This window comes from Pelodiscus sinensis, chromosome 30, assembly GCF_049634645.1.
Source record: "Pelodiscus sinensis isolate JC-2024 chromosome 30, ASM4963464v1, whole genome shotgun sequence".
NCBI classification, from domain to species: Eukaryota; Metazoa; Chordata; order Testudines; family Trionychidae; genus Pelodiscus; species Pelodiscus sinensis.
In genome coordinates this window covers 13,656,240-13,677,854 of record NC_134740.1, presented here as the reverse complement: position 1 = coordinate 13,677,854, position 21,615 = coordinate 13,656,240, and the positions used below count along the sequence as shown (strand labels likewise).

The 21,615-nt window shown below is 46.7% G+C and overlaps 1 protein-coding gene across 1 annotated transcript; it reads right to left on the bottom strand.

Moving 5' to 3' along the window:
• Window positions 1-229: 229 nt before the first annotated feature.
• On the bottom strand, window positions 230-19,236 carry LOC112547387 (cytosolic phospholipase A2 gamma-like). The gene is made up of 16 exons (XM_075912185.1): window positions 19,162-19,236; window positions 18,203-18,319; window positions 17,365-17,507; window positions 15,382-15,580; window positions 11,876-11,990; window positions 11,528-11,668; window positions 10,487-10,540; window positions 8,309-8,374; window positions 7,189-7,227; window positions 5,444-5,482; window positions 4,717-4,836; window positions 4,289-4,411; window positions 3,551-3,646; window positions 2,185-2,345; window positions 793-961; window positions 230-430 (listed from the first exon to the last, which is right to left on the bottom strand). The coding sequence occupies exons 1-16, from the start codon at window positions 19,234-19,236 to the stop codon at window positions 264-266; spliced, it is 1,824 nt and encodes a 607-aa protein (XP_075768300.1). The 3' UTR covers window positions 230-263.
• Window positions 19,237-21,615: the final 2,379 nt, after the last annotated feature.

Genomic DNA, 21,615 nt, shown 5'->3' with positions numbered 1-21,615 from the left:
ATTAAACATTTTAAGCATTGATTCTTGTTTGAATATGTTTTGTGTCTTCCATATCTACAAACAGTTTAAAATATAGATTTATTGCCCGGTTTTTTTTTTTTGTTCTGAGGGTGCCTTAATATTGGTGTTGCACATGAGAAAATTCAACCAGCTCAAAAGAAAATTCAACCCACCCAAGGAACAGCCCCAGAGGAAATGTGTCATCCAGGGCTGGGCACAAATTTTCAGCCTTTCTGGAGTGTGCGCCAAACAGAGACACGGGATTAAAACGCCTTGGAGGAGGAGGAGGTGAGCTGCCGGATCTCCTCCAGAATCCTTCCTTTGTTGTTGGTGACATTCATCTTCGCCCTTGTGAGGAGTTCCTTGACGTCTTCCTTTCCGTAGGACAATGTGAAGGTGGAAAACCTCGTTCGGAAGTCGTGTATTTCACCTGGAATAAAACGGGTAGGTCAGAGGCTCAGTGAGGAAAACAGTGATGCTGCTTTTAACACCTCCCAACCAGAACGTGGAATACAAGAAATTTCAGAGGCAGGAGGATGTCATGGCCAACTTGTCAGGGTTGTATGAAATCATAGATGGGTTGGGCTGGAATGGACCATCCGAGGTCACCCACCACCAGTTTTCTGAGCTGAGACAGGACCAAGCAAACCGAGACCAACTTCCAGTGTGTCTGGTGGCAGGAGAGCAGGGATTTTGTGATCCCCAGTGTGGCCAGATTCCGGCATTTAAGTGGCTAAACCAGCCCCTACATCCCCTTTGGGAATCTAGAAGAGAGATGTACAATTAAGTTACCACTGCAATTCTTGTTGTTGAAGAGCGGGAAGTGCATGACTGTAGGAACATCCTTTCCCTTGAAGATGTAGCAGTCGGAGGGGTTATTTTGGCTTTTGATCTCTTCTGGATTTATCTTGGGAAATGGGATCTGATTTGTCTCACAGTACTTGGCAGTTTTCTTGAGGGTCTAGGAGGGAGGGAAAAGTGATTTTAAAATAAATTAATTACAAAAATACGATCTTCCCCTGATACAATGGGATGCCACCGATATGCACAGGCTACAAAGTTAAAAACACCTCTACACTAAGGAATAAAAATAGAGATGTAGCCGTGTAAGTTTTTCCTTTTGATTTTGCAAGATCAGACTATGTAGCACTTTAGAGACTAACGAGATGGTTCAATAGGTGATGAGATTTCATGGGCCAGACCCACTTCCTCAGATCATATTCTGGAAGAGAATTGGCACAACCATATATACCAAAGGAATACAATGAAAAAAGTGAACATGTTATTAAACTGACAAATCAGATTTAGTACAGAAGGTGGGGTGAGGGAGAGGCGGGGAGGGAATCGCGATTTATGAGTCAATGAATGGCTAATCAGGGGTGATAAGTGGGAAGCTATCTTTGTAATGGTTAAAGTAATTAGCATCTTTGTTAAGGCCCATTCGTAAAGTGTGACATTTGGTATTCTGAAGTGGGATCGGAGAAGAGAGGTCTGTAAAATGTGGTGTTGGAGAGTTGTCTATGAATGGGCCTTAAAGATGGTGATCCACTGTCAATCAGAGCTGCGATCTCCTGTACCCATGGAGACACAGGTAAATACAGAATTGTGGGGGCCCACCAAGGGCTATCCCTGATGGACCGGATCTGGTTCATGGGCCAATATTTGCCTGCCCTAGACATATATCCACACATCTCACCCAAGGGTCACCCAATGAAATGAAAAGGTAGCAGGTTTAAAACAAACAAAAGAAAGTACTTCATGCAGCGCACACTCAACCTGTGGAACTCCTTGCCAGAGGATGTTGTGAAGACGAGGACTTTAACAGTTTAAAAAAGAGCTAGATAAATACATGGAGGTTAGGTTACGTCCATCAAAGATTATTATCCAGGATGGGTAGGAATGGTGTCCATATCCTCTCTTTGTCAGGGGCTGGGAATAGGTGGAAGGGGAGGGATCACTGGATGATTCCCTGTTCTGTTAATTCCCTCTGGGGCACCTTGCATTGGCCACTGTCGGGAGTCAGGACACTGGGCTGGATGGACAAAGCAACTTTCAGGGCACCGGCAGGACTGCTTCTGACCACAGCACAACCTCGTAGGATCGTGGATCACAGGCTGGGTGTTTGTGCCGCGCCGGAGCCTGATGGGGACATAGTGCAACGTCACAAGTAGTAAGAGACGCTACCTCGAAGGGGTCCCCGGCGCTGAAGTCGAAGGAGAGGATCAGTTTCACCCCCCTCGCAGGGCGCAGCACCAGGGGGTAGGCGGAGTTAATAGCCAGGCCGGCGTCGATCAAGTTGAGGACCTTCTCCTTCACCAAGTCAGTGGTTTGGGCGATGGCATCACCTGCCCAGATACAGCCACGTGTTGGCCTAGGCCGTGATAGTTCCTCTGGGTCTCAGTGACGGGGGGGGGGGGGGGGGGGGCAAATTTCTTAAAGCACCGAGTGAGATTAAGGCCTGTCATAGAATCCTAGAACCCTAGGTCTGGCAGAGACCTCAGGAGGCAACGGGTCCTGCCCCCTGCCCAAAGCAGGACCAACCCAACTCAATCATCCCAGCCAGGGCTTGGTCAAGCTGGGACCTAGACACCTCTACGGATGGAGATTCCACCCCCTCCCTAGGGAACCCAGCCCAGCGCTTCCCCACCCGCCTAGGGAAATTGTTTCTCCTAATCTCCAACCTAGACCTCCCCCACTGCAACGTGAGCCCATTGCTCCTCATTTTGCCACCTGCCCCCACTGAGAACAGCCTCTCGCCAGCCTCTTTGGAACCCCCCCCTTCAGGAAGTCGAAGGCTGCTCTCAAATCCCCCCTCACTCTTCTCTTCTGCAGACAAGACAAGCCCTAATCCCTCAGCCTCTCCTCAGAGGTCATGTGCTCCAGCCCCTGAATCAGTTTGGTTGCCCTCCGCTGGACCCTCTCCAATGCATCCACATCCTTTCTGTAGTGGGGGCCCCAGAACTGGACACAAGACTCCAGATGTGGCCTCCCCAGAGCCGAATAAAGGGGAATAATCACTTCTCTAGATCTGCTGGCAATGCTCCTCCTAATGACCATCAGGAGGAAGGTCCCATATCCGGCCAGCTTACTCACTAGCTTAAAGGCCTGAAAACCACAGCAGGGCCTCAACCGAGACACCTGATTAGCCCACCTGCCTGATTGGCTGCAGGGAGCTGCAGACCTGCTCTTATGACCAGGGTGGCCCAACCCCTATCTTCAGAGCGCTGTGTGGGCTACTCCCCCCTATCCACAACCCTTAGGGCTCACCATACTGTATAGACACGTCTTTCCCCTCCCCTGAAGGCCGTTGGTCTAACCGTGTAGGGCTGGTTTTGTGATCTCACCCTCTGCTGCCCCTTGTCACACGCTATGTTGTGTAGCAGCCCCTTTCCTGTCTCTCAGTCCTCACGGCTTCCTTTGGTCCACTGGACAATCCCACCGGCCCTCTCTCAGTCCTTTCCATTTCATCGGTTTGCTGTCAACACGGAATGTCAGAAGCCAGCCCCCTCCCACCGCAGTGGTACCCCCAGCTCCAATGCATTGTGCTTACGGCAATTGTACAGAAAGTTATTGGTTTTCCCCCACGTCCAGGAGCTGATGCACCTGCCGATTTTCCATATCAATTTACAGGGGTGTGATACAAACTCTACAAAACAACAAAGAGCAGAATAAAAACTCAAAGGGAAAAAATAAGTGCTAACCAATAGCAAGCGGAAATCTGCAAAGATACCCTCTTGTTTCCTAATATCCCACCTAGACCTCCCCCACTGCATTCTGAGACTGTTGTTCCTCGTTCTGCCATCTGCCCCCACTGAGAACAGCCTCTCTCTGACCTCTTTGGAAGCCCCTTTAGGGAGCTGCAGGCTGCTCTCAAATCTCCCCTCACGCTTCTCTGCTGCAGGCTAAGCAAGCCCAAATCCCTCAGCCTCTCCACATTGACTGAAATTCCTCAATGAGAGGTTGATTTTTTCTAGGCCTGGTTCTAGCTCTTTTCTGCACCCTTTAGAATTTGTCAGTGTCATTTCAGAGGGGGTTTGAGGTGTAATTCCCTCCCCCCTCCCTCACTGTGCCCATGGCTAGACTCGTGTGGGAACGTCTCCAAAACTCGTTATTGCAAAGCATCACATGGTGGTACGTCATAGGAAACACGGCGTATTATCCTCTCTATGGAAAGAGCATCCAGGCCGCCTCGACCGCTCCTCCTTCTTACAGAAACCAAAATAACCAATGCCACCTAAATACATTTTAAAAAAGAGTTTTCAGAGGAGATACAAAATTATTGACTTGCTTGGCAGTGTGAATGATCGATTCTCCATTTGAGGCCAGTCTTCCATATTTTCTTCCAAGGTATTCTCGTCCCAAGACTCTCTGCTTTCCAAGCAGTGCTGGAAGGGCTCCTCCATATTCTCGTCTGCTTAAATGACATGTGGGAATGAGGTTAGATGTGTGGAAGGCAACGGAAGGCTCGTTTCGATGAGCTCAGGTGTGCGGGGATGCTCAAAGTCATTTTAGGGGCCCAGTCTCCCATGAAAGACAACAGGCTTTTGCATCCCGACCTTTCCACCATCTCAATCTGTGTGTGTTGGAACGGCCCTGGGGGATGTGTGAACATAGGGACAAACACAGCCGTGTTCCCATGGAAGCAAACATGCAGAAATTCTCCCGCCTTATCACTGGGATTTCCTAAGGAAAATCTTGTCCCTCCGCTTCACTTGCCTTTCATGATTTCCATCATCTGCCTGAGGACTTCTTCGGACTCTTCCTCAGTTGAGGCTTGAGCCTGACGCTCCAGAAGGTCGAGAAGAGCCAGACAACGGTGACAGGTGCAAATGGAGCCTTGGAAGGACAGAGAACATAACATGAGCTATAGGGCAGGTGTCTTTTCTGGGAGCCCCCAGACGTGAAAGACTCGTGGGTCTAGTGCCTCAAATCTCTTGGAAGTGGGGATGCAACCGCCAACATTGGGTCGGATGCATTGCTCCTGAATCTGTCTGTACCTGTTGTCCTAGAACATCAGCTCCTATCTCAGGCTATGTCTAGACCTTATCCTGGAGGAGATAAACACACCAGCTGCTCACAGGTGCAGTCTCTATGGACTGCCAGCCTATAAATCTAGGAATCGATTTGAAAAGCAGCCTAAGTGATTTAGGCACCCAATTTGGACTTGAATTCAATGGAAATCCAGCATCCAATTCCACTAAGCTATTTTTAAAATCCTGTAATTGACACGGATGTAATTTGAAAACACCTTGCGAAACTGATGCTTGGATTTTCAAGGAAGTCTCAAGGCCTTAGACGCCTGATGTCCTTTACATTTAAAATTCTCTTCAAAATCCTGTCATTCATGAACACTTTGTTAGCTGGAATGGCAGCGTCCTGGGGGAGGGGGAGTTAACAAACGGCATGATTAATGACCCGTGTAGCCAGAAATGTTATGACTTACTTCCTTCACGCATATTCGGCACTTCGTCATATGATCTGTCTATAAGAAACAATCAAACAGCCAGTTAGGATTATGTGACTCTGGGTATGTCTAGACTATACCTCTCTGTGGACAGAGAGATATAGCTTAGGCACGTGGAAATTCCTAATGGAGTGAGGATTTAAATATCCCACGCTTCATTAGCATAAATATGGCCATCACTTTTTTCAATCCTTTATGCCTCAAAAATGAGATTTACAAGATCTGTCAAAAAAGGGTTTATTTTCAACAGATGCATGTAGCGACTGCTGGTTTTTTTTTTGAAAAATCTCCATTTCGGAAAAAAGCGGCGGCCATGTTTATGGCAATGAAGAGATGGATATTTAAATCCGTGCTTCATTAGCAATTTCAATGTGCCTAATCTACATCTCTCTGTCCACAGAGAGGTGCAATCTACACACAGCCTCACTGACCTCCTAAATTTCATCATCTGTCCCTTCTATTAGCAAGATCTCCCTAGTGAATAGTTACTCCCCGACCAATTCTGTCTGCTTTAGGGCATGGCGGTTGTGGGGGAAGCACATGAAAAGAGACACCCGACCGCCTCCTCAATGGATCAATTTGATCAAATGATGCCCATTCGGGACACTTGGTGCATTTAAGGCAAGGTCTTCCATTGCATTCAGTGACCTGTATGATACCTAGAACCTTGGAATTTGGGGCTGGTCATGGAGGCTGGGAAGGAACCCTGAACCGAATGAATTCACTGTAGAGCTGGTTGTAACTGTCCAGCATCACGTTCTGTGTCCGAAACGGCCAGTTCACTCAACACTGACACTTTCCAGGATGACCGGTGGAGTTTGACAAAGTTTGGAACATCTCAGCATCGCTCAACATGCAGCGCCTGCTTATTGCAATGCCATGTCATAGAATCATAGAACCATAGAGCTGGAAGAGACCTTACGACGTCATCAAGTCCAGCCCCCTGCCCTAGACAGAACCAATCCCAACTCAATCAACCCAGCCAGGGCTTTCAGAGTAGGTAGGCTTCAAACTAGACCTTATCAGAACTGAGTGTTTCAATTTTAGCCCCCTGTTTTTAATTTATTTTAGAAAGAAAGGTAACAGTTTGCAGGGGCGGGGGCTGGTCTAGGTTGGAGATTAGGAAAAACTATTGCCCTAGGAAGGTGGGGAAGCACTAGGATGGGTTCATAGAATCATAGAATCACAGAACACTATAACTGGAAGGGTCCTCGAGAGGTCATTAGGTCCAGTCCCCTGCCCTCAAGACAAGACCCAGCACCATTTAGACCATCCCTGACAGGTGTCTGTCCAACTGCTCTTAACTATCTCTAGTGACAGATATTGCACACCTTCTCTAGGCTACTTATTCCAGTGTTTCACCACCCGGACAGGCAGGAAGTTTTTCCTAATGTCCAACCTCAACCTCCCTTGCTGCAGTTTAAGCCCATTGCTTCTTGTCCTGTCTTCAGAGGCCAATGGAAACAATTTTTCTCCCTTCTCCTTGTGACACCCTTTTAGATACTTGAAAACATCTCTTTAATTTGAACTATCTACTCCATGCCACGTGCATGGATTTCAGACTAAGGGGGATTTAAAAATGGCGACACCCAGGCTTCATTTGCAACTCCAGGCTGCATTTGCAACTCCGGTTGCCCTCATTTGCCTACCTAGCTCAAACTACCGAGCTAGTGTACACATACCCTGAGGAAATATTTTAGTCCTGTTGTGATAAGTCTACCTACCAGACACAGACTCATCATAGCTTCTCGTTTCGGGAGTTCCTGTAAGAAGCAAACACAGATCCCATTACGATAGTTTAGTTCCAACCCCCCCGACACCCATCTCATGCTTCTTCCATCGTGTCTGGTAAAAAACTCAGTCATCTGCATCTGTAATATCTGTTACTGGACCATTTGCTAATCATAGAATCACAGAACACTAGAACTGGAAGGGACCTCGAGAGGTCATCGAGTCCAGTCCCCTGCCCTCATGGCAGGACCAAGCATCTAGACCATCCCTGACAGGTGTCTGTCCAACCTGCTCTGAAATACCTCCAGAGATGGAGATTCCACAACTTCTCTAGGCAACTTATTCCAGTGTTTAACCACCCTGACAGGTAGGAAGTTTTTCTTAATGTCCAACCTCAACCTCCCTTGCTCCTGCTTAAGCCCATTGCTTCTTGTCCTGTCCTCAGAGGCCAAGGAGAATAATTTCTCTCTCTCCTCCTTGTGACACCCTTTTAGATACTCGCTTGTGGAAGAGATGTTTAGATCCCCTCTTGAGGGTAAGAATTAGCATGTATCAAGTTTCTCAGGGAATCCGGATTTGTTTATTTTGGCTTAGTAACTTGCTTTCATCCATCTCTGTTCACTTACATCCTATTTTTATACTTAATAAAACACGTCAGTTTATCAGTAAAGCCCAGTGTAAATAATTCTCACAGGAGGGGGCAACCAGCGTGCATCTCTCTCTTTCCCTGGTAAAGAGAGGCAAGCCCCTCTTTGGGGCTATGTTTTTGGGGTGCTGTTAGTGGCTTATAGCTGAGCTAATTCAGAATCTGTGTTGATGTGTTAGGGGACTGTTACCCCAATCCTGTGCCTTGCCTGAGGGAGACCAGAACAGCTGGCCAAGCAGGGTAGGCCAATGGGGCGCCCCAGAAGACAGGCTGATGGGCTCAGTAGCATGAAACCCACCTTCTATGCATGCATGCAGAGTCTACACTGGAGGTGATGGTTTAGACATAGCCTGTCACAGTGGTGCAGATCACAACCCCTATCATGTAAGTGGAGTCATGGCAGGATAAAAACCCAGTGAGAGTTTTAAGGAAAATAGTCCCATGTGTTCTGAAATACAATGACCCACCTGGTTCGTATGTTGCACTCTGCATTTCTTTTTTCCATCCTCCAACAAATTTGTCCCGAACCAATTCTCCATGACAGAAATCGAAACACAAGCATCATTACTCATTTCACACAGCTCAGGGCAATAGCCACATCAGTAAACAAAACACATTTCAGGTTTGAGGTTCTCTTTGATTTAGCATCAGGGACTTGACTTTGATCTAATTTCCACCATTTTCATTCAGAATGTTTACCTGGTGGGAAACACTGAACATTCGGACATATCCTTTTTGTCACGAATTGGTTCAAAAAGTCAAAACTTAAAAAAAAGGTTTTCAAGAACTGCTACTGAGACAAAAGTCAGATCACAGTTCTCAAACTCGCCTTGCTAAAATGTCTTATTTCGTAAGCAGTGCAGCCTCAGAAGGTAACAAAAAGGTAGTATCAACGATATGCAATGTAAAATAGAATGCACTCTAGGATATTTCAACGAGTGAGCTCAAGAATGACATTTGAAGCCAAACGATAAAATAAAAGTGACTTCATTTTGATGTTGCTGCAGTTTGAGAATTCACTGTTGAAAATATGATCGGAAGAAGCACATTCCTCGCCTTTTTTTAAAATCGTTATTACAAAACAGGCTTTTGTGGAGGAAAATTGTGTAGGCAAAATACTTGTGCCAGCTCTTTTCAGGGGCAATTCCACTGAGTGCATTGGCTGTACATTCGACGTGTGCTTCTGTGAATGAAGACTGGTTTTCACTGGGCAGTCACAGCAGGGTAAAACAAGCCTGCAATTAGAGTCAAGCTTTCACATGTATAATTATCTTGGTTTAATAATGGAGATACTATCTGATCCTTATTATTTGCAAAACACCACCAGAAATTTTGAGGCCAATGCTTGAGCCTTTGCTTCCCTTTAAAATCGTCAGTAACCAATCATTCGGTTTACTTTTCCCTAGCCCGATAGTACAAGGGGTTTGCTATCACGTACACTGCTAGGAAGGAGGGGTACTTGCACTATTTTCCTGGCCATTTTCCCCAAATCCAAATCTTTGCTAAATTACAATGAAGTTCTAAATGGGGATTTCATCTAAACGGGACGGTTCAAAGCTCCCTAAAGAAACCAGATTTCCATGAGTTTGCAGAGCGAGACCCCAGAGGGCCAGTACATTTCCCCAGCTATCGCTTGCTGAGTCCAGGAACCTCATAAGAACATAAGAGTGGCCCTACTTGGTGAGGCCAAAGGTCTATCCAGCCCAGTGTACTTTCTGCCCACAGTGGCCAATGCCATGTGCCCCGGAGGGAGGAAACACAACAGGGAATCCTCACTTGATCCCTCCCCTGTCACCCACTTCCAGAGAAACAGAGGCTAGGGACCCCATTCCTACCCGTCCTGGCTAATAGCCATTGATGGACCTAACCTCCAGGAATCTACCTCGCTCTTCTTTGAACTCTGTTAAAGTTCTAGCCTTCATCTCATCCTCTGGCAAGGAGTTCCACAAGTTAATTGTGTGCTGACTGAAAAAAAACTTCCTTTTGTTTGTTTTAAAGTTAAGTTCATTTGGTGACCCCTAGTTCTTATACTGTGGGAATAAATAAATAACTTTTCCTTATTCACTTTCTGCAAACGTGTCATGATTTTATCGACCTCTCTCCTATCTCCCCTTAGTCTCCTCTTTCTAAGGTAAAAAGTCCCAATCGTTTTAATCTCTCTTCTTACGGGACCCATTCCAGGCCCCTCATCATTTTTGTTGCCCTTTTCTGAACTTTTTCCAATGCCAATTGATCCTTTTTAGGCGTGGATACTTCTTAATTGCTGATTGCTGATGCTTCACAAGGGAAGGCAAATGATAATAACAACAGCAACAGGTTACAATTGTGCATCGGGGAAGAAATTCCTTCCTGACCACAGCTGGGGACCAGCTGAGACCCTGAGGCATGAGATTAGACTATGCCCAACTCTTCCTAACGTTCATGGAAATTACGACCCAAATCCGCCGGTCAGCTTTGAGAATCTGTGCCTTAATTCACAGAACGGTGGACCTTGGGAGCAGCAGAACCAGCCAACCCAGAGCATTCTGGAGAGACATTTGCCCAACTTGTTTGGAAATACTTCCAAAGAGGAGGACACCCCAAGTCATCAGTTCCAACACAATTGATGACTTGACCCAACCTGCAATGCACAAAATGCCCAGTACCTGAGACAAACTTTCTGTTTTCCTCCCTGCTTCCAAGGGCGCTTCCCCATAAACCTGAAAATCAGAAGGAAAAGGTGTCATTTACAAACGGTGCAGGTAGAGTTCATTGAGGACTTTCCCCATAATCCCATGCAAGGAGTTGCTTTGACAGCAACAGCATTGATGGAGAAGTCAATGGGGGCACTGGTAGGCCAGTTTTTGATGGGTTATGTGTTTTTGCAACTTGGTTTCCTTGGGATACTTAGCAGATGTTTATTTTTTTGTGAGCAGGGCTGGTCAACCTCCGTCCAGTATCATATTTATTTTATTTCAAATCTGAATGATCAATGCTGATTTTGACAACATTTCACTTTCGAAACAAACACAACCAATTGTGCTTATCAGAATGGAACCCTTCAACTGTTCATGTTGAAATGTGTCTCATTGAACTGATGCATGGATTTTTGTAATACGTACTAAGTGAAACTCTACCGACAATGTTTCAAGAGCAGAGACAGGGAAGGCGATGTTTACATTTTATGGAACAGGAACGTTTTACATTGGCCTGAAATGAAATTAAGGTAGAAACTGGGGGGTGGGGGGAATGGTATGGGATGAAGAATGAGGGTGGGGGGGGGGGGAGGGTTGGGTAAATGCAAGAAACTGGCCAGAATTCTGAAACTTGGATTGACCTACAGGGTAGGGGGCTGGAAACATTCTTAATGAGTCTATAATATGAGGGAGATCTCATAATGCATTAGAAGAATATGGTGGACCTGCAATATTTGTATATCAATCTATCCCCATCCATCCATCCATATCCAACCCCATACATACATACATCCCCATATCCATCCATCCATCCATCCACCCAACACCATCCATCCATCCATAACCATATGCATCCATCCATCACCTTACATCTATCCAACACCATATCCATCCATCACCATATCCATGCATCCATCCATCACCATACCCATCCATCCATCCATCGCCATCCACCATATCTATCCATCCCCATCCACCCATCTATTAAGAAACAGGGGCTGGAATGCTCACCTTGCAGGTAGCAGATATTTTTCTCTTCTACCTCCTTTTGCAAATTCCCATCCTCGAATTTGCTTCCCAAGTACTTGGTGCTCACAAATGCCCCCAGGCCAGGAAAGCCAGACTCGTGGGGAGTGAATTCAAACCAGGTCTCTGTGAAACACGGACGAGGTTTGTTAGGAGTGGGTCTTTCATGAGCCAAATGCTTTCTTGGCTAATGGGAATAACGATTCCACGTACAAGGGTTTATGGCAGAAGAAAAAGGAAGAGGCAACACCAATATATACTTTTTCCATAGAGTACTTGACATTTCAGACAAAGATTGACTCTCACACAGAACACTGGTGTGTTTTGTTTTACCTAGGCCGTGTTCCCGTGATTTATGCAGGTTTGCTTCCACTGCTGCGTAGATGGGGTAAGGATTTGTACCACTCGTGGAAGACTCCTTGTGCTCCGATAACTTGGTCTGATCCTTCTGGAAAGGTAAGAATCTATTAGAACAAAAACATTTCAGTGATATTCCAAGCAATTCTAGTCCTGACTAATCAGGTGAGGCTACGACGGGGATGGGCAATAAAACGCTGGTGGTTAACCCATGGTGGGCCACTATATTCATCTGCCCCTCTGCAGGTTCAGGTGATGGCAGCTCTTATTGGTGAGGAATGGTGATCCATGGCCAATGGGAGGTGTGATCTCCCATACCTGTGGAGACCCAGGTAAATACGCAGGGGCGGTGGTCCACCAGGGACTAATGCTGGCAGACCGGATCCGGCCTTGGGCTGTAATGTCCCACACCTGGGCTAGGAAATAGAGAGGCCCTTTCTGCTGAGATCATCTTTGTCACTGTGGCCTTGTTCTAGTGTGCACGGTACGGACAAACACCACAATCCACATCTATCAATAGTGGTGACTTGCAAATGGACCTACGAGAACAAGACCCAATTTTCCAAAAATATGTCTTCCTACAAAGGAAGATCAGCTTATAGCTGGTTTTTCACAACAATGTAATCTAGGTAAGTAGAGGCTGGTTGATTTTCCAGAAGAGTTAAGGCTAAGGGGTGGGACCATTACGATGAAGGCCCTATAGTTTAAAAAAACCCAAAAGTTTCAAGACCATTTTATTATATTTAACATGTGTTTTAAATCATCACACAAATTAAAGTTGACTACTCAGCCCTTCTATGAAGCATTACGTCTACATCCTTCTTGGAATTTTGCACCATTCTATTAACGGGCTTCTTGACTGCAGTGCAGGTACGCTTATAAGGGTTTTTTTTCAACAACGTAAGCAAGGTAAAGGAGGAGTGGAGGGTGTTTGATTTTCCAGGAGAGTTAAGGCTAACGGGTGGGACCATGAGGGTGAAGGCCCTATAGTTAAAACAGAAAGCAAAAGTTTCAAGACCATTTTATTATATTTAGCTTGTGTTTTAAAATCGTCACACAAATGAAAGTTGGCTACTCAGCCCTTCTCTGAAGCACTACGTCTACATCCTTCTTGGAATTTTGCACCATTCCATTAAGGAGCTTCTTGACTGCAATGCGTTCATCTGTGGTGACTTCTCGTGCCCTTACTTCCTCCAGCCTTTTAGCTGAGATGCTCATTCGCTCACGCCCATTATCGGGCAGAAAGCAACTTCTTTTGGAACATGGCATTTGATTCAATGAGGGAAAAGAATGGTCAAGTGTAGCGATCATGTTGGGAGAAGCAAGAGAGGAATTCCAACGTCTTTCATCCCAGGCACAAAAGTCAGGTGGATCACGCATGAGAGTATCAAAAAGAAGATGAAGTCAAATGTTCATTCATTTATTGCATGCCATTCCACCCTGGCTGCATCTACACTATAGGGCTTAATTCGAAATAAGTGACGCAAATTGAGCTATATCTATTGCATAGCTTATTTAAAAAATGGGAGCATCTCCACAGCACTTATTTCGAAATAGAACACGCTTCCTCTGACTTCCCTTACTCCTTGTACAGTGAGGGTTACAGGAGATGGAGTCCTCCAGCTTGACGGCTTGTTGACCCTATTTTGAAATAACTGCCAGCTGTGTAGACACAGACTGAATTATTTCAGAATAGCGCACATTATTTTGAAATAGCATTAGATGTACTCTCAGGGTATGTCTAGACTACAGGGTTTTGTCGACAAAAGTGGACTTTTGTCAACAAAACTATACCTGCATCCACACTACCGCTGAGTTCTGTCGACATAACGTCAACAGAACTTAGCAGTTTTGTCGATGCTGGTAAACCTCATTTCACGAGGCATAACGCCTTCTGTCGACAGAGTTCTGTCGACAGAAATCGTTATTGCATGTAAACTCTCCTTGCGTCTACACTGCCATGTCGACAAAGCAGCTTGCTTTGTCGACAGAACTGAATGTAGTGTAGATGCTCTTTGTCAACAGAAGCTTTGTCGGCAGTATCTGTCGACAAAACTTCTGTTGACAAAACCCTGTAGTCTAGATGTACCCTCAGTGTTCAAATTGTCTGTTCTCTTCCAATCACATCACAGCCCCATGGCTAGCAGGGCTTTACTCAGTTTAATTCTCAGTATTTTATAAGACAGGGATCTTTAACAGCTAGGAGTCGAATCCAGAAATGGCAGCTGTCAAATTGTAAGAATCACGTCTGTGTACTTTTTCAGGTCACATAATCAACATTTGTCTTCTTCTCTGAAGGCTTCAACGTAAGCGCCTTCATTAGTCAATTTGTGGACTAAAGTCTTTGCTTTTCCTAGTATGTTTTCCATGATTGATCCAAGTGTAGCGTCTATTACTGGATAACGATCTTCTACTCTTTTAGCAGATGCTTGGATGGCACTAATGTTCCAAATGATTTCAACGGTAGACTTACAAGAGGGAGAAGGGTCATAGTCCTTTCTGAAGACGTGTCTACACTACAGAGAAGACTAACCCTCCGGAGGTCGATTTTCTAGTGTTAGATTCATTGGGTCGAGTGTAGACCCGTAAATCGAACGCTGAGGGCAGCCCCCACTAGTGTCCTCTACCCCACATAGTGAGGAGGAAGGGAAATGGAGGGGAGCCTGCATTCCTATTGGCTTCCTGCAAACGTAGACACTGGTGGCTTGGCTTATGGTAAGCCCAATCCAGCTATGCATTTCGCTTAGCTGGATGGCAGTCCTGAAGCCGACATGCCTGGTTGTCAAAAATCCACACTTTTTTCCCCCAGTCTCCATTTCTCTAAGGGTACGTCTTACACTACAGCGTTATTTCAAAATAGCTATTTCAAATTTGGTGTTATTCCTCATGGAATGAGGTTTACCAAATTCGAAATAAGCTCTCTGCTATTTCACATTAATTTTGAAATAGCGGTTTGGCTGTGCAGACACCAGTACAGTGATTTTGAAATAATGGCTGTTATTTCAAAATAATTTTGCTGTATAGACACACCCTAACTTCAGTTTCACACCATTGAATATGTCGGGTTTTTTTCCTCCTGCTAAGTTGAAGAAACCATTATTAACAATTCATGCCCATGACAAACATTCATGTCCTCTAGTTCTTTTAATCAATTAATACTTTGGAAAGTCGAGGATTTTAGGAGTAGATGCTAGGGTGAGGGTTTTTTAAAACAAATCAAGTGATGTAGGGCAAATTCCCACGCTTTTTAATGGGAATTGTGTATCCAAATCCCTTAAACAGCCTTGGAATACTCAGACATTTTAGTGGTTCTGGGAGCATATAGTCTGAGATGTACAAAGTTGCCTAAGGGTTCAGATAGGCTGGACAATATTTTGCTCCTAGATCCCAACTATTATAGTGACAGAAAGAGAGAGGGAAATATACTAAGTAAATCCATTGACTTTCCAGTGGAACCGCTCTGGATTTACTCATCAACCCACCTGCTGCAAGGTCTTGTAGACAACGAAGGAGGCCCAGATGTCGGTCAGAGAGAAGTGTTCGTCATCAGCTGCCTGGTTCACTAGCGAGTACGCCTCTTGGCGCCTCCATGCATCACTGTAGAGTGAGTCACAGAGGTTTTCTTCCAGCTTCTCCACGTTCTTCGTCCAGTTCTGGTCTTTGTAGAGGGCGGACATGCACCTGGTAAGGAACCAGAAGAGATACGGCTGAAACTAAGGGAACAGGATGGGGAATTCCTTTTAACCCTTCAGACCTTTAACTTTTAATACAGGGAATGCCGAACGTTGTGCTGGAATGAAACCCAGGCCCACCATGTGGTCTGTTATCATAGCCTTAGGAAATGTAGGGATTTTGCTGACTTTGAAGAAGCCACCTGCACCGGAGAGGTAACAGGAAGGCTTTCCATGGAGTAAAATGTCTGGGTAGATCCTCTTACAGCCTCGTACAGTCCCAGCATGTCACGGCATTCGGTATCCAAACCACAGAGGTCTCAATGGAGCTCAGTCATATTCATAGGTGATATTGACTAGCTCACCCTACCACCTTGAATATGGACAAACCCAAATAATGATAGAACCTTAGAACAAGAGAACGGGAAGGGACTTCAAGAGGTCATCGAATCCAGTCCCCTGACCTCACGGCAGGACCAAGCACCATCTAGCTCATCCCTGACAGGCATCTGTCCAACCTGCTCTTAAATATCTCCAGAGATGGAGATTCCACAACCCCCGGGCAATTATTGCAGTGTTTCACCATCCAGACAGGTAGGAAGTTTTTCCTAATGTCCAACCTAACCCTTCCTTGCTGCAGTTTAATCCCTTTGCTTCTTGTCCTGTCCTCAGAGGGCAAGGAGAACAATTTTTCTCCCACCTCCTTGTAACACCCTTTTAGGCTGTGTCCAGACTCAGGGGTTTTTTTGGGAAAAGTAGCCTTTTTCCGAAAAAACTTCACCTGCGTCTAGACTGCAGCCGCATTCTTTCGAAATTAAATCGAAAGAACGCGGCTTTTCTTTCGACGGCGGTAAACTTCATTTTACGAGGAAGAACGCCTTCTTTCAAAAGTGCTTCTTTCGAAAGAAGGCGTTCTTGAATGTAAATAGGGCTTCTTCGAAAGAGAGCATCCAGACTCACTGGGTGCTTTCTTTCAAAAAAGCGGCTTGTCTTTCGAAAGTTCCGCGTGCAGTCTAGACGCTCTCTTTCGAAAGAGCCTCTTTCGAAAGAGGCTTGCAGTCCAGACATAGCCTCAGATACTTGAAAACAGCTCTCATGTCCCCTCTCAGTCTTGTCCTTTCCAAACAAAACAAGCCCAATTCTTTCAGTCTTCCCTCCTAGCTCATGTTCTCTCAAACTTTCATCATTCTTGTTGCTCTGCTCTGCACCCTCCTATTTCTCCACATCTTTCTTGAAATGTGGTGCCCAGAACTGGATACAACACTTCAACTGAGGCTGAATCGTAGTAGAGTTGAGAAGATGAATGACTTCTTGTGTGTTGCTCACAACACTCCCCATTAGTGCTGCCCCAATTTATGTTTGCTTTTTTTGCAACAGCATCATACTGTTGACTCATCTTTAGCATATGGCCCACTCTGACTCCTAGATCACTTTCTGCAGGACTCCTTCCTAGACAGTGGGTTCCTGTTCTGTGTGTTTGAATTAATGTGGAGCCCGCCAGTGGAGGCTAGCTATTAGGACAAACGATCTCCCTAGGAGGGTGGGGAAGAGCTGGGCTGGGTTCCCTAGGGAGGGGGTGGAATCTCCATCCCTAGAGGTGTTTAAGTCCCGGCTTGACCAAGCCCTGGTTGGGATGATTGAGTTGGGGTGGGTCCTGCTTTGGGCAGGGGGCTGGACTCCATGACTCCTGAGGTCTCTGCCAGCCCTGAAATTTGATGAAAATTTTTTACTGCCCCCCCCCCCACTCCATGCAGGAAAAGTGACTCATTCTCATTTCCACAAACATGCACCTACCAGGTGGAGCCCGACACCCCACACAGATACATGACGGCGTCCAGCAGACCCTGTTTCTGCATCTCCACCAAGGTGCCCAGGAGGGCTATCATGGCCCGCAGACCCCCGCCCGATCCTAGGACGGTGATATTGGGGGTGTGAGCCTGGGGGAGGGAAGAGAGGAAGGACAAATGGACAAATTAGAACTAGAATTGCTGCGGCAACGCTGCTATTCACCCCTTGGTACCGATCCAATGAAGATGCTCCAAGACGGGTTTGCCATACATTAGGAAGCATCCTTATCGGGTGCCCACCTACCGGCATCCCGTTCTGGAGTCAAGCGGGGCAGACATATTTTAGCTTGTGTTTCAACCCTGGGTGGCACTTATCAGTGTCAAGGGAAGGTGTTGTCTTCCCACACAAGTGCCGCAGAAAAGAACAGAAGAACGGCCAGACTGGGTCAGACCAATGATCCTCCAAACCCAGTGTCCTATCTGCCCAGTGACCAATGACAGGTGGCATTCATGAGATTGATTGGGTCTATGAGAGCCTGGAGCTTTCTTGGGGTTAACCCCAGAAAGCCTCTTGCACTTCTAAGGGAGTTACTCCGTTCAGAGTCGGGGTGAGAAGCTTGCACGTTTTTGCACTGAAGGCCTCCAAGTTTGATCCCTGCAAAGGGGCGAGGGTGTGTAACATCCGTGGCCATGGGCTGCCTTCGAGGTGCTTTGGGCATGTGGGGTTGCATGGAGCAGAGTTTTGGAGGCTTTCCTCCTGCTGTACCAGCCCCCTCCACCACCAGACGCATAGCTAATATTCGAGATTGTTCCCCTTAGCGCTGTCGGGGGTAATGGAGGCCTACCTCCTCACAGGAGATGCCAAGGTCCTGGAGACATTTCCGGACTTTTTCCTTCCGGTTCCTGGTAGCGTTTTTCTCGCCCTCCGAGAGCTCCTGGGAAAATCGGATCATTCTCGCTTCCTGCCAAAAGTAAAAGAAAAGGCCAATAAATTAGCTCATCTTTCCCAAAGTTGCCAGGAAGTGGAAAATCATGGGTGCAGAGAGCGACATTACCCAGGATGCACTCTGTCTATTTGTATCCTGGCTGTACATAGAAACCTCAGCCAAATTCAGGGATACAGGTGACCACATGATATTTCAGAAAGAAATTGACGTTGGGTGGGACAGCACAAGTTCATAGAAGGAAAATAATTTTACCTTTTTTGACTCAGACCTTTCCGTAGCGTCTTGCGGATTTTCCCCGTAGAGGTGGAATTCTTCCTTCAGGAACCTTCAGAGAGCGCCTCGAAGAGGGACCAAGCCAATCTCTATCTTGCTCTTTTCTTCTTTCTGTGGCAGGTTCGGACAAAAGGAACATTTAGCAGAGTCCCACAGGGACATCAGGTGGGGTTTTCCAAAGGGAGTTAGGAGCCCAAAAATTCCACTGACCCTCAGCCTGGAAATGATGGAGAAAAAAAGCCAATAAAAACTTGGTTGCCACTTTCCAAACACAGCCAATAATGAAAAAGTGGCCAGTGCTTCAGGCAAATGAGCTTATGAATGTGAACGTGACCAAACAGGAATATGTTCCATGTAAGATATCATTGGGAAAGTTTCAATTTAGTGACTATGATTTTCCCCTTTGTGTGCATGTGTCATTCTTGTATTTGAGGCTAGAAAAATGAAGTAGAAACCGGTGTTACTAAGGTCATCGTGTAACTGAGGGTCATCAGTAATACTCAGGGCACTTGATGACTTGAAGATATCCCACTTGTCTAAATAATTTTAACTTGTTCTTTCCATCTTGGAGCTGCTGAACTTACCCAATTTTCACTGGCTTTCACTGGTAGGCAACCCGTCGCTACCAACGTTCTTGGTGAAAACTGGAACAAAGACATCATTAAGTGCCTCTTCCCTTTTCTATTGCAAATTCGCTTTCACCTACGCTCCGTCCACTTTCAAATACTCAACCAGTTCCTCCCTCGTCGTCAAAGTCAGCACCAGAACAGACTTCCCCTGCCTAGAATTCACTGCCTTCTGGAATTAAAAAATATAGCTCTCCGGTACCTTCCCAGAGTCTGATGGATAATCTGTGTCGTGCTGGGTTAATTTCCCAACATACGTCGGGACAGTAGAAGTCCCCCATCACCAGCACATCCTGCGCTTTGGATGGTTTTGTGAGTTGTTTGAAGAAAGACTCATGCACCTCTTCTGCCTGGATAGGGGGTCTGTAGTAGACCCCTAGCACAACATCCCCCTTGTTTTTACCCCTTTTTAACCTAATCCAGAGACTCTCAACACATCTATCTCCTACGTCCATCTCCACCTCAGTCCAAGTGTAAACATTTGTAATATATAAGAACGTCAGTGCGGCCAGACTGGGTCAGACCAAAGGTCCATCCAGCCCAGTGTCCTGTCGGCCCACAGTGGTCAATACCAGGTGCCCCAGAGGGAGGGAACACAACAAGGAATCCTCACGTGATCCCACCCCTGACACCCACCTCCAGAGAAACAGAGGCCAGGGACACTCTTTCTACCCAGCCTGGCTAACAGCCATTGATGGACCTAACCTTCATGAAGCTATATAGCTCCTTTGTGAACCCTATTAAAGTTCTAGCCTCCATCACATCCTCTGGCAAGGAGTTCCACAGGTTGACTGTGTAGTGGGGCACATATAGAATCATATGTGCTGGCAAAGACCTCAGAAGTCATCGAGTCCAGACCCCCTACCCAAGGCAGGACCAACCCCAACTCAATCATCCCAGCCAGGACTTTGTCAAGCCAAGACTCAAAAACCTCTAGGGATGGAGATTCCACCCCCTCCCTAGGGAACCCAGCCCAGCGCTTCCCCATCCTCCTAGGGGAATAGTTTTTCCTAATCTCCAGAAGAGACCTCTCCCGCTGCAACTTGAGCCCATTGCTCCTTGTTCTGCCACCTGCCCCCACTGAGAACAGCCTCTCACCAGCCTCTTTGGAACCTCCCTTCAGGAAGTCGAAGGCTGCTCTCAAATCCCCCCTCACTCTTCTCTTCTGCAGACTAAACAAGCCCAAATCCCTCAGCCTCTCCTCATAGGTCATGAGCTCCAGCCCCCAAATCATTTTGGTCACCTCCGCTGGACCCTCTCCAATGCGTCCACAGCCTTTCTGTAATGGGGGACCCAAAACTAGACACAATACTCCAGATGTGGCCTCCCCAGAGCTGAATAGAGGGGAATAATCACTTCTCTGGATCTGCTGGCAATGCTCCTCCTAATGCCTCCCAATATGCCATTAGCCTTCTTAGCTACAAGGGCTCCTGTTGATTCATCTCCAGCTTCTCATCCACTGGAATCCCCAGGTCCTTTTCTGCAGAACTGTTACCTATACACAGCAACACCCCCTTCTATTTTTCCCTGCCTATCCTTCCTGAGCCAGCTGTCCCCTTCTACACCCATATTCCAGTTGCGTGTCTTGTCCCACCGGGCCTCTGTGACAGCAGTGAGGTCAACGTTGGGTTTATTTACTAGCGCTTCAAGTTCTTCCTGCTTTTTCCCCGGACTCCTTGCATTTCAATACAGGCCTCTCAGATACTGACTTGGGTCGCTCCACCGTTCTAGCTCATTACTGCTTGGTCCCTGCTACCGCAGCCCAGGGTTCCTTGTAATTGCTTAAACATGGAGACACAGACTTACTGTGGGCTTTGGTCTCCTGCTGCGGTTGGACCGAGGTTAGAGACTCCACACTAGGTTAGCCAGTCTGAGTCCAAATATTCTCCTGCCCTCCCTCGAGAGGCAAACCCTATCCCTGCTGAGCCGTGCTTCTCAGAAGAGCATCCCGTGGTCGAGGGAAGCAAAGCCGTCCTGGTGACAGCATCTCAGGGTGCACCTGTCTCTGCCTGGGCCCTACCTTTCACTGCAGGGTGGACGCAAACCCCACCCACACGCCAATCCCCGTAGACACTTCTGGTCTACTCGGGGTCGTACCTCCATGCAGCATTGTTACTGCCTGACATGAGGTAGACTCGGGATCCTACCCCAGAGCAACTCCCTGGAGAAAGGTCCCCGACCCAGACCTTCTTCGGAACGCCCCTCCCAGCGTGTGCGCCCATCTCTCTCACCGCTGTCTCCAGATTTTTGGAGTCTTCCCGATGGGGGACCCAAGCGAGGAGTTTGAAAAGGAGCCTTCCAGAGTTCGGTGCCCAAATCCCACAAGCGATCCCCTAATTCCCTTAGGTTGCACTTGCCCATCCCAGCTGCAGTCCTACACCCTCTTTATTTTATTCCCCTTTCAGGAGACAC

Excerpts from the sequence above, each read along its gene's own strand:
- LOC112547387 (XM_075912185.1), bottom strand. The coding sequence starts at position 19,236 with ATGTCTTTGTTCCAGTTTTCACCAAGAACGTTGGTAGCGACGGGTTGC. Across the intron at positions 10,541-11,527 it reads AAATATCTGCTACCTGCAAG|GTTTATGGGGAAGCGCCCTT; the intron begins GTGAGCATTCCA and ends TCTGATTTTCAG. Across the intron at positions 4,837-5,443 it reads GCCGAATATGCGTGAAGGAA|GCTCCATTTGCACCTGTCAC; the intron begins GTAAGTCATAAC and ends TGTCCTTCCAAG.